A 13280-nucleotide genomic window follows, 5' to 3' on the forward strand; every position below is an offset into this window, starting at 1 on the left:
CCTTAGTAAGAATGTGAGCCATCCAATGACATTCCACCTCTTACACACCTCCATACCTGGGTTCAACCACTATTTCAAATCTTTCAAAATACTTTGAGCATTTGTTTTAGTGCCAGATGGTCTGATGTTTGTGTTTTTTTTTTTTTTTGTCTTTCTGATTGGTTCCATTTCAACAGGCACGCTTAATCAGGCATATCCAATAGTGCTTGAACCCAGGTTTGCACACCCTCACCTCTCATTGGCTGGCTGGGTGGGCTGGCTGGCTGCTCAGTAGACACACAACACTCCATGTCACGTGTCTACAGACCTCTTTCAGATGCAACAGTGAATGGTCATGGTGTCCAGGTGTCATGTTCACCCCCTAAACTAAAATGGAAGAACGATATGTATATATATATATTTTTTTTTATGCCTGCTTGTTTTAGGGAAAAGTAGAAGTAGGTAGATGATTGGCATAAAGGCCTACTGTAAGACAAAAGGGGTTTTACTTTGTTCTCAAACAGGTGAAGGTGCTGTGCAGTATTAAAAGCAAAACAAATCATTGGTGTTGAACATATTTGCTAAAAAATGTCATCCGGATGTTATGAAAACAAATGTTTTGTTGTTGTTGTTGTTGTTGTTGTTGTTGTTGTGTGGTGAAAACTGGGACGTTTGTAACTTATTGATCAGTATCCAGAACAGCAGCCTAGGAGGTGCATGAATTCGCATATCGGTTCACTTTTGTAAATTAGTAATAAACCTAGCAGCAGACAATTGGTCTGTTGAAAACTGGAAAAAGCCAGCCTGTGGCCCAATACAGATCAAGCCTTTACCCTTTCAATAGGTGGGTGGGTGGGTGGGGGGGGGGGGGGGATGTTGTGCTGAAGTTGTCACAGGTATAGACCATAGACTTAGATAGACATCGTATCATTGAATCTGTCTCCATTTTGAAGTAGTCCATTTTCTTCTACCACTTCTATGAGTTGGTAAACAAACTGAAAATGTGCATACTGCCCCCTGGAGGGTGTTGTTAGAACAAGTATAAAGCCAAGATTGGCAATTTTTTACCTTTATTTAACTAGGCAAGTCATTTAAGAACAAATTCTTACTTTCAATGACGGCCTAGGAACAGTGGGTTAACTGCCTTGTTCAGGGGAAACCTTCCGGTTACTAGTCCAAAGCTCTAACCACTAGGCTACCCTGCCACCCCAATTTACAGCCACTTGTACTTATGGAATGTTTGCTCACAAGTATAATTCATTGGCTGATCCCTCCTGATGACCTGGAAGGAAATAAGCGATCCTTCCCTTAACCCATAGGAATCCCCACCCAGTTGACTACTTTAAAATGGTGGAAGCCCTCAATGGCAATGTCCATGCAAAAAGAGTTGGGTTATCCACATCTAGAGGCCTCTATCATTCTCTATGGTGTGTAGACCTTCAACTCTATGGATTGAGAGCTAGCCTTGTGTTTGTCCACTAGTTGAATCCCTCTGTATGCATGAAGATGGCTTTCTGTCCTCTCTCCTTTACGTTCTCTCTTAGTACAATGGCTAAGTGAAAGTAACGTTATATGGCAATTGCTTCCACCTGTACAGTTATTTTTTTTATCAGTAACATTGACTAAAGGGTAGAAAAGGACATCAGACTTTGAGTTCATTTGTTTTTATTGGATAATATTCATTTCTCTTTGTTGTCAACTGTTCTGTCAATCAATTGGTCAATCTTCTTTCCATAAATAAAAGAGACACCCCCTGTGCGGTTGTCAGACCTCTCTACGTCACGGACAACTCCCCCTACCAGCCCCCCATGACGCAAATGAATTAATCTCTTCAGATGCTGTTGCAGCAGAGTTGGTCCTATTCAGAGAAAGCCGGGTGGAGGACAACAGTTGATGAGCAAGAAAAGCCACATTGAAGTCTCCGATTTTATAAATATTATATTTACGGGAAGAAAAATAAGATTATGCTTATAGTGTTTTAAAAACCCCAAAATGGCACAGAATAATAATACGTTATTACATCTCTTCGCGGGGGGGTAAGTCATCCTATCCGACCTTTTTTCCCCTCTCAAATGTGACAGCTAGAAAGCGTAGCTGAATATTTTGTATTGAAATGGAAGTTACAGTAGCTAGCTATTTGCCTCTCGTTCCCGATGGCGTGAGAAGGGCTAGCTAGCTACAAAATGCGTTTGTTTGCTACCTGTAATGATGTACAATGTCAATGTGTTTCAGACGAGTTTTTTTTTATTTTTAAACTGGTTAACTAGTATATGTTTATTGGGGTGCGTTCGATAAACTCGCTCCGGCTTTTTACTTTCGATTTTAGAGCGCAGAATTGACTGATGCTTTTACGAACGCACCCCCTCTTTCTTTTTGTATCATCGGTTTAGTTTGAACCGGTACCGGCTGGGTATCTGGTCATATACCTCGTCTCGTCAAGCAAATGTACAGGTTCAAGAGTAGTTATGCAATGGGCAGGTGTCCAAATGTCATTCTCACTGTTATTAATCAACCGCATATTGTTTTCATATTGTTTTCTGAAGCGTGCTCGCCGCTATTCTAGCTATCACGTTAACATTTACGTTTAGCTAACTTTTCTTAGCCATTTGTGATGCTGTCTATTTCTATAAAGTTGATAACACTTGAGATATAATAAAACACCAGCGTCGTAAATATCAAGATGATGAATGTTTTTAATTTGATGTGGTATTAGATGTCTTTCTGACCCTCATTAACGTCACATGGTTGCCACAAAACTCTCTGTCCTATTTCTAAAATGTATCTTCGTAAAATCAATGTTAAACCTAACCAATAGCACTAACCTTATGCCTAACCTTTAAACTTTTTAAAATATAATTAATCATCGTTTTTTAAAATGTATTATCTTCATGAGTTTCCCAATAGTCGGTCCGAGGCTCCGTGCATGTTTTTTGTTTGTTGTCCTAACACTGCACAGCTGATTCAGATAACCAAAGCCTGACGATGAGTTGGTTATTTGAATCAGCTGTGTAGTGTAGGACAAAAAAACCAATGTGCACCAAGAGGGGGGCCACAGTTTGGGGAATCCCTGATTGTAGACCATGCAAAGTACTAAACTAGCAAACTGTCTCGTGTTAACTACTGCAACTTACAATGGCCGACTCTAAACTATACATATAAAACATTTTATTCTGCCATAGAGGGGAAAGATGATCTTAAGGTACCCATCCTAAAATGTATATTAGCTAGTATATAGCTAGCAAGTCATGAGAGAGAGCGAGAGCGAGTCCAACCATCTTTAACCTGGAAGCTGAAGCCTTGTTTGGAAGCCAGTACTTATCACTCAATCAGTTAAGGTCATCCATTGACAGCTGTTGACATTTGGGAAAGCACCATTCAATACCTAGCGCCGATATTGCATTTACTACACACTGATACTATAATTAATCCCACAGAGGAATAGAAATCCCAGTCATATGTAGTATATCTATCGTGTGTGTCTGAATATCTTTGCCAATGACAAGAAGTACCAGAATGGTGATAATAACTTTATTTGTCATATCATGATATGATAATTCAAAAAAAGATTAGTAGCTACTTCACACACCCGCAATATAATATAATGTTTACATACCCTACATTATTCATCTCGTATGTATACATATATACTGTACTCTATATCATCGACTGCATCCTTATGTAATCCATGTATCACTAGCCACTTTAACTATCTCTTTAACTACTTCATCTCATATGTATATACTGCACTCAATACCATCTACTGTATCTTGCCTATGCCGCTCTGTACCATCACCCATTCATATATCTGTATGTACATATTCTTTATCCCCCTTACACTTGTGTCTATAAGGTAGTAGTTTTGGAATTGTTAGCTAGATTACTTGTTGGTTATCACTGCATTGTCGGAACTAGAAGCACAAGCATTTCGCTACACTCGCATTAACATCTGCTAACCATGTGTATGTGACAAATAAGATTTGATTTGATGATTGGAGCAAACAGATTTAGTTTCCTCTATCATTTCAGACAGTACTACATAATTTTTTGGCTTGGGATCCTACATCTAGTTTCACTTGTCCTGCAGGTCCAGGTACTTTGCATAGGCTGCCATGGTGCAGTGCATTTTGCAGGCATGACATTGAGAGCTAGAGTCTATATTTACACAGGACTCTCACAGTCCCTTCATTTGTAAATGAATGCCTAGTGACTGGTAGTTTCAAATGTAAACATTTAACTTTGAGTGTCAATCAGGGGCATCTGGCCTGTAGCCATATTACGGTTAGTTCCCAAGGGTGCGTAGGGTTATGTGACTCTGTATCATACACGGAATCTTATCTTATGGTGTCCCAGACCGCTAGGAGGAATGACATGATAAACCGTTAATGGATGTCTAGCTGGGTGTTAGGAATTGGAATCCCTTGCATTTGGCAGTTGACCTGCCCTTTAGACACAAGAGTACAGGGCAGGCAGTACAGGATTGACACACCAGATAAAGCTCATGCTGAACTAATATGATTCTGTCTCCCGTCTAAACTTGTCTTGGATGGACAGGGGTTGTAGATGGGTCATTTTATGTCACTCGAGACTATCCCTGACTTGTTATGGTCATAAATTAAATAAAGTGCATGGTTTGGAGATTTAAACATCTATTAGGATCAGGATATAGAGAGGGTGAGGCAATTCCAGTCCTCGAGGGTCTAATTGGTGTCACAGTTTTGCCCCCAGCTAACACATCGGACTCCAATAATCACCTAATCACGATCTGCAGTTTTAGAATGCAATTAGATTAATCCGTTGTGTTTGCGAGGGATGGAGAACAAGTGTTACACCCATCAGGCCTCGAGGACTGGAGTTGCCCACCCCTGGACTGGAGTTGCCCACCCCTGGACTGGAGTTGCCCACCCTTGGACTATAGGAATGCCTTGTTTTGTGTGTTCTACCCCTGACACATACAAAATACTCAGTCACTCATTTGTCAGCAAACATTCTCCACTTCTGGCTGTAATCCACTTCTGGCTGTAATCCACTTGTGGTAATCTTTTACACGGGTTACTGGAGCTCTGTCTCTATTGTCCTCCGCCATGTTAGTCATTTATTAATAACGCCATATTGATTCGTTTTCCTCTTCTCGTTAAAGATGTAGTGCAGATGACTTAAAAGCCCTGACCTATATATTATTGTTACCGTGTTATAGAAATGTTGTCAACAAAATGTTCAACTTCCTCTCTGCAGATGTAGTGGCACGGTGGGAGCCATTGTGACTTGTCCTCTGGAGGTGCTGAAGACCAGGTTGCAGTCTTCAGGCATCACGCTCCGGCCCATGTTCCAGGTCCAACTGGGCACGCTCAATGGTACTGGGGTCATCAGACCAGGCTCAGGCACCATTACACCACCTGGCCTGCTGCAGGTCTTACGGTAAGGGGTTGTCCCTTTTCTTCTTATTAGTGTGGGGCTAGTCTACAATGGGTCTTACGGTAAGGGGTTGTCCTTCCTTATTAGCATGGGGCTAGTCTACAATGGGTCTTACGGTAAGGGGTTGTCCTTCCTTATTAGCATGGGGCTAGTCTACAATGGGTCTTACGGTAAGGGGTTGTCCTTCCTTATTAGCATGGGGCTAGTCTACAATGGGTCTTACGGTAAGGGGTTGTCTTTATTATTAGCATGGGGCTAGTCTACAATGGGTCTTAGGGTAAGGGGTTGTCCTTCCTTATTAGCATGGGGCTAGTCTACAATGGGTCTTACGGTAAGGGGTTGTCCTTCCTTATTAGCATGGGGCTAGTCTACAATGGGTCTTACGGTAAGGGGTTGTCCTTCCTTATTAGCATGGGGCTAGTCTACAATGGGTCTTACGGTAAGGGGTTGTCTTTATTATTAGCATGGGGCTAGTCTACAATGGGTCTTAGGGTAAGGGGTTGTCCTTCCTTATTAGCATGGGGCTAGTCTACTATGGCTTTCACGGTAAGGGGTTGTCCGTCCTTATTAGCATGGGGCTAGTCTACTATGGGTCTTACGGTAAGGGGTTGTCTTTATTATTAGCATGGGGCTCATCTACTATGGGTCTTGCGGTAAGGGGTTGTCTTTATTATTAGCACGGGGCTCACCTACTGTGGGTCTTACGGTAAGGGGTTGTCTTTCCTTATTAACATGGGGCTCATCTACAATGGGTCTTACGGTAAGGGGTTGTCCTTCCTTATTAAAATGGGGCTCATCTACAATGGGTCTTACGGTAAGGGGTTGTCTTTATTATTAGCATGGGGCTAGTCTACAATGGGTCTTAGGGTAAGGGGTTGTCCTTCCTTATTAGCATGGGGCTAGTCTACTATGGGTCTTACGGTAAGGGGTTGTCCTTCCTTATTAAAATGGGGCTCATCTACAATGGGTCTTAGGGTAAGGGGTTGTCCTTCCTTATTAAAATGGGGCTCATCTACAATGTGTGTTACGGTAAGGGGTTGTCCTTCTTATAATAGAGGGAAATGGAAATGGCGTCTTTACAGGGTTTTTGGATAATCGCTGAATATAAGGTCTGAGGTAAACACAGGTTTAGGAGATCGTATACGTTTTGTTCTATGAGATAAGCTACATCAGCTAACGTCACTTTTTGTGAATTCAGAAGCTCACATGAAGTCTTCATCATTCATAGAGGTCATGTTAACTGACTGATATTATCTCATAGAACAGAACATGAAGTCTTCATCATTCATAGAGGTCATGTTAACTGACTGATATTATCTCATAGAACAAAACATGAAGTCTTCATCATTCATAGAGGTCATGTTAACTGACTGATATTATCTCATAGAACAGAACATGAAGTCTTCATCATTCATAGAGGTCAGATCTCCTAAGCCTGTGTTTACCTCAGACCTTATTATCGTCGTCTATCCCACAACACCTATTCTTTCCCCATAGGAATGCCTGAACCAACCAGAAGTAACTCATTACTGGTTTTTAGGGCTACAAGCTGGCGAGCACAATTAACGTGGGGACAGTCTCTACTATGAGTCTTACGGTAAGGGGCTCGTATAAGTGAGGGGGCACAGGAGGCTGCTGAGGGCAGGACAGCTCGTAATAATGGCCGGAACATGGAGGAATGAAGTGGCATTAACTACATGGAAACCACGTGCTTGATAATGTTGTTACCATGGAGAGAAAATATATAGTTTCCATGACGTCAACAATCCTTTGATTCTAAGCCAACCCTGCCTGTTTTACACCACGGTGGCGCACACATAATTTTTGTTTTGTTATTTGGGCTAAACAACCCACCCATCTATAGAAGGAGACAAGTGAACAACGCCACAGCAGGAAGAACTAATACCACAGCCTCATGTAGGACCAGGATAGAATCCACTTTCACCACCTGCGTTCCCTACCCATAACAATGTAGTGACCGATCCACTTGGTATAGTACTCTCCTGATTGCCAGATGCCCGCTGTTCCAGCTGTCAGTGGATGTGGTTTCTGACAGTTTTTTTGTTTGTTGCAGAAATTCTTCAGGTTGTGCAGTTTTCGTGGTCTCCGACAAGTCCCGCAGGTGAAGAATCCGGATTGGACGTACTGCCAAATTCTCTAAAACGACATTGAAAGCGGCTTATGGTAGAGAGGAAACATTATAAATTCTCTGGCAACAGCTCTGGTGGACATTCCTGCAGTCAGCATGCCAACTGCATGCTCTCTCAACTTGAGACATTTTGTGGGGTTGTGTTGTTGTGACAAAACTGCACATTTGTAGTTGCTTTTATTGTCCCCAGCCCAAGGTGCACCTGTGTAATGATCATGCTGTTTAATCAGCTTCTTGATATGTCACACCTGTCAGGTGGATGGATTATCTCAGTAAAGGAGAACTGCTCACTAACAGGGATGTAAACACATTTGTGCACAAACATTTGAGAGAAATACGCTTTTTTTTTTCATATGGACATATTTCTGGAATTTTTTATTTCAGGTCATGAAACATGAGACCAACACTTGTTGTGTTTTTATATTTTTGTTCGGTATAAATTAATCTTATATAAAGAAGTATTTAAGATTAAAGACTGAGAATCCTGCTCTGATCTAATCTCTCTTCGCCAGCTGTGGGGAGCACAGACACACTGCCGCCTCCGCCACAGAGCATGTTGGGAATGTGTTTTACTACTAGGAAGGCAGGCAAGGACACACACGTACAGTGAGGACTACTTATGTAAGTGCTGATGCCACTTGTGGAAATGTCCCTCGTCTGAGGCTCAGGGCCTGTTTTGGGCAGGAAGCAAGCAGGTTTGCCTCAGTCCACAGAGGGTGTTTAAAAAAAATCAATTTAAATATATATATATTTTTAACCAGTTAAGCTAGTTGAAAACAAGTTTGACACAGACAACAACATAGAGTTAGTTACACATGGAATAACATGGAATAACATGGAATAACAAGTCAGTGACACAGGAGAGAAGAAGAAAGTCTATATACAGTTTGTGCAAAATGTAGGTAGGCAATAAAAAGCCCATAGTAGCGAAGAATTACAATTTAGCAGATTAACACTGGAGTGATAGATGAGCAGATGCTGATGTGCAAGTAGTGATACTGGTGGGCAAAAGAGCAGAAAAGTAAATAAAAACAGTATGGGGATGAGTTAGGTAGATTGGGTGGGCTGTTTACAGATGGACTATGTACAGCTGCAGCGATCGGTTCGCTGGTGTGAGAGCCATGGTGTCACTGTGCCTCTGCCAAATTGAACACGAAGAGGAAGCTGTGCTGAATTGACCACTTCTACGGTGCTCTGGGGGTTTCTCATGTTTCTCACTTCAAGGGTTTAGAGCTTGAGGCCTTTGGCTGACTGACTGACTGAACCAGTGTGGGCAGGACTCCCGCTGAATGGATGATTGGCTCAAATAATATTGTCAACCGGTTCACCCACATGAGCCATTGCCACTCCTAAGTTACACAACAGCCTTCAAGTATCTGTTTTGGTTCATTTAGTCAATCACTGCTGTATTCAAAATCCTTTTTTTTTTTTTTTCCCAATGTGAGAAGTTCATGCTTGGTTGTTGTCTTTACTTTGGCGATATAACTAACTCTGTAAGTCCGTATTGTGCCGCGTAGTAACATGAACAGTGTTTTTCTTTTAGGTCTAGTTGACTAAAATGACGTAGTTACAGTGAGGGAGGGGGGACCATTGTGAGGGAGGGGGGACCAAAAGGTGCGGGCAACATTGTCCTAGAAAACAGCCGTGCCTTTATATAGCAGAGAGCGGGACTTATGCATCAGCCGACCTGTAGGCGTGTCCACCCACCTGGCTCATACCTGTAGGTGTGTCCACCCACCTGGCTCATACCTGTAGGCGTGTCCACCCACCTGGCTCATACCTGTAGGCGTGTCCACCCACCTGGCTCATACCTGTAGGTGTGTCCACCCACCTGGCTCATACCTGTAGGTGTGTCCACCCACCTGGCTCATACCTGTAGGTGTGTCCACCCACCTGGCTCATACCTGTAGGTGTGTCCACCCACCTGGCTCATACCTGTAGGCGTGTCCACCCACCTGGCTCATACCTGTCGGTGTGTCCACCCACCTGGCTCATACCTGTAGGCGTGTCCACCCACCTGGCTCGTACCTGTAGGTGTGTCCACCCACCTGGCTCGTACCTGTAGGCGTGTCCACCCACCTGGCTCGTACCTGTAGGCGTGTCCACCCACCTGGCTCATACCTGTAGGCGTGTCCACCCACCTGGCTCATACCTGTAGGTGTGTCCACCCACCTGGCTCATACCTGTAGGTGTGTCCACCCACCTGGCTCATACCTGTAGGTGTGTCCACCCACCTGGCTCATACCTGTAGGCGTGTCCACCCACCTGGCTCATACCTGTAGGTGTGTCCACCCACCTGGCTCGTACCTGTAGGTGTGTCCACCCACCTGACTCGTACCTGTAGGTGTGTCCACCTATAAAAAATGTATTTAAAAAAAATGTCTTCCCATTCCAGGTCAATTCTAGAAAAAGAGGGTCCAAGGTCTCTTTTCCGGGGACTGGGTCCAAATCTTGTCGGTGTCGCCCCTTCAAGGTAAGCCCACTCTGCAGTCCATCTTCTACACTGCATTTAACACAGTGGATTTGGTGGAAGTACTGTTTTGGGTGTGGATGTGTTTCTAACTGTCCGTGTGCACTAACATGACACACACACACCATGCAATCTCAATTGACAGATGGTTAGACTTTAACAACTGGGCTAGAACAATATCTTACGACAACACCATTTCCTAATAACGTGGTTTTCCTTTGTTTCACTGTGTTACATTTACATTTAAGTCATTTAGCAGACGCTCTTATCCAGAGCGACTTACAAATTGCATTCACCTTATGTGTTGGTGCGAAAGGCCCAGATAACCCCAACCCAACCTGGGCCCAGGTTACCCCAACCTGGGCCCAGGTTACCCCAACCTGGGCCCAGGTTACCCCAACCTGGGCCCAGTTATTATTATGTTTTCTCATCTAACTATCTCCTAAGGATATGGGGAAATAGTTGAGAAAAGGCCAATAATCTACTGGAGTGATGTGACACCTAGAAAGTCTTCTTTCCGTTAACTTTAGCATCTGGTTACCAATCCTCCAATCACTAATGCGCTCCAGTAACCTCCTGTGGTGATAGGATGGCACCTCCAGTAACCTGTGGCGATAGGAAGGCAGCTCCAGTAACCTCCTGTGGTGATAGGATGGCACCTCCAGTAACCTGTGGCGATAGGATGGCAGCTCCAGTAATCTCCTGTGGCGATAGGATGGCAGCTCCAGTAACCCGTGGTGATAGGATGGCAGCTCCAGTAACCTCCTGTGGCGATAGGATGGCACCTCCAGTAACCTGTGGCGATAGGATGTCACCTCCAGTAACCTGTGGCGATAGGATGGCAGCTCCAGTAACCTCCTGTGGCGATAGGATGGCAGCTCTAGTAACCTCCTGTGGTGATAGGATGGCAGCTCTAGTAACCTCCTGTGGTGATAGGATGGCAGCTCCAGTAACCCGTGGCGATAGGATGGCAGCTCCAGTAACCCGTGGCGATAGGATGTCAGCTCCAGTAACCCGTGGCGATAGGATGGCAGAGCAGTATAGTGAGGTGGAAGAGAACAAAGCAGGGCCCTGTTCAGTAGACACAAAATAGAGAGCTTCTATCTGAACTCGTCCAATAAGAAACGCGTGCTTTTGTTTTCCGTCGGAAAAAAAAAATGTTTTGCTACACTGTGCCCTGATGAACACGACGCCGCTTTATAAGCGACAGAGTTGCAGTATAGTGTTGATTTTTCTAGAGGGTGACATCGTTAAGACATTGACCCTTGGTCATGTAAACATTAGTCCATATTTCATGGAATCCTTTGTTTTCATTCATGGAGCGAGACATTATTGGAAAGCCAGACGTGGTTATACTGTATACCGACAGAGAGCCAGACGTGGTTATACTGTATACCGACAGAGAGCCAGACGTGGTTATACTGTATACCGACAGAGAGCCAGACGCGGTTATACTGTATACCGACAGAGAGCCAGACATGGTTATACTGTATACCGACAGAGAGCCAGACGCGGTTATACTGTATACCGACAGAGAGCCAGACGCGGTTATACTGTATACCGACAGAGAGCCAGACGTGGTTATACTGTATACCGACAGAGAGCCAGACGTGGTTATACTGTATACCGACAGAGAGCCAGACGTGGTTATACTGTATACCGACAGAGAGCCAGACGTGGTTATACTGTATACCGACAGAGAGCCAGACGTGGTTATACTGTATACCGACAGAGAGCCAGACGTGGTTATACTGTATACCGACAGAGAGCCAGACGTGGTTATACTGTATACTGTATACTGACAGAGAGCCAGATGTGGTTATACTGTATACTGACAGAGAGCCAGACGTGGTTATACTGTATACTGACAGAGAGCCAGACGTGGTTATACTGTATACTGACAGAGAGCCAGACGTGGTTATACTGTATACCGACAGAGAGCCAGACGTGGTTATACTGTATACTGTATACTGACAGAGAGCCAGACGTGGTTATACTGTATACTGACAGAGAGCCAGACGTGGTTATACTGTATACCGACAGAGAGCCAGACGTGGTTATACTGTATACCGACAGAGAGCCAGACGTGGTTATACTGTATACCGACAGAGAGCCAGACGTGGTTATACTGTATACCGACAGAGAGCCAGACATGGTTATACTGTATACTGTATACTGACAGAGAGCCAGACGTGGTTATACTGTATACTGACAGAGAGCCAGACGTGGTTATACTGTATACTGACAGAGAGCCAGACGTGGTTATACTGTATACTGACAGAGAGCCAGACGTGGTTATACTGTATACTGTATACTGACAGAGAGCCAGACGTGGTTATACTGTATACTGACAGAGAGCCAGACGTGGTTATACTGTATACTGACAGAGAGCCAGACGTGGTTATACTGTATACTGACAGAGAGCCAGACGTGGTTATACTGTATACTGACAGAGAGCCAGACGTGGTTATACTGTATACTGACAGAAAGCCAGACGTTTCAACGAAGGTAACAGGATGATCCCAATGTAGACTTGATGCCTGAGCCCTTTTCCACCCCAGGGTTTATATACACTACATAGTATACACTACATAGTATACACTACATACATAGTATACACTACATAGTATACACTACATAGTATACACTACATAGTATACAGTCCTCACTAAGTATCAGCCATCTAAATCCTCCCTCTCCGTTCTTAATCAGCCCGTTCTGCTGCTGCCTGTGAGGGATTGGCTGTTCCAAATGCATAGCAGAAAGACATGAGACTGCTCTGGACAGGACAGACAGCATGTTTGGCTAGCTCTGTCAAAGACTGCTGCTTCACAGCACAGGCATCTCTGGGAAACGTGATGTTACAAACACACACACTGCTGTTCTCACACACACACACACACACACTGCTGTTCTCACACACACACTTCTAAAGATGGGGACATTATTCATCCATTCAGGGGGTTATCACCTCCCTCCGTCTTGTGTCTCTGCAGAGCTATTTATTTTGCTGCCTACAAGAAGTCGAAAGAGACGTTCAACGGTGTCTTCGTCCCTAACAGCGGAGTGGTGCACATGTCCTCAGCTGGCTTTGCAGGTGAGACCCAGTCTGAAGCAGAACACGTTGGGATGTAGAGGATATAGAGCCCTGGGACATAGAGGATATAGAGCCCTGGGACGTAGAGGACGTAGAGCCCTGGGATGTAGAGGATATAGAGCCCTGGGATGTAGAGCCCTGGGACATAGAGGATATAGAGCCCTGGGACGTAG

General features: G+C 44.1%; 1 protein-coding gene across 2 annotated transcripts in view; it reads left to right on the plus strand.

Annotated features, from left to right (window-relative positions):
• Positions 1-1758: 1758 nt before the first annotated feature.
• The window catches only part of LOC124045469 (solute carrier family 25 member 33), a 21237-nt gene continuing 9715 nt past the window's right edge, over positions 1759-13280 (plus strand). The window contains exons 1-4 of one of the 2 annotated variants that reach the window (XM_046364774.1): positions 1759-2015; positions 5212-5394; positions 9936-10013; positions 13007-13107. In XM_046364774.1, coding sequence (XP_046220730.1) covers positions 1972-2015; positions 5212-5394; positions 9936-10013; positions 13007-13107 — 406 coding nt within the window. In that variant the 5' untranslated portion in view covers positions 1759-1971. Of the gene's footprint in view, positions 2016-5211; positions 5395-9935; positions 10014-10598; positions 11914-13006; positions 13108-13280 lie in introns of those variants that run through there. The other variant, XM_046364776.1, reaches the window with a different exon arrangement.

The sequence above is a fragment of the Oncorhynchus gorbuscha genome, linkage group LG10 (genome assembly GCF_021184085.1).
Source record: "Oncorhynchus gorbuscha isolate QuinsamMale2020 ecotype Even-year linkage group LG10, OgorEven_v1.0, whole genome shotgun sequence".
In the NCBI taxonomy this organism is placed as follows: Eukaryota; Metazoa; Chordata; class Actinopteri; order Salmoniformes; family Salmonidae; genus Oncorhynchus; species Oncorhynchus gorbuscha.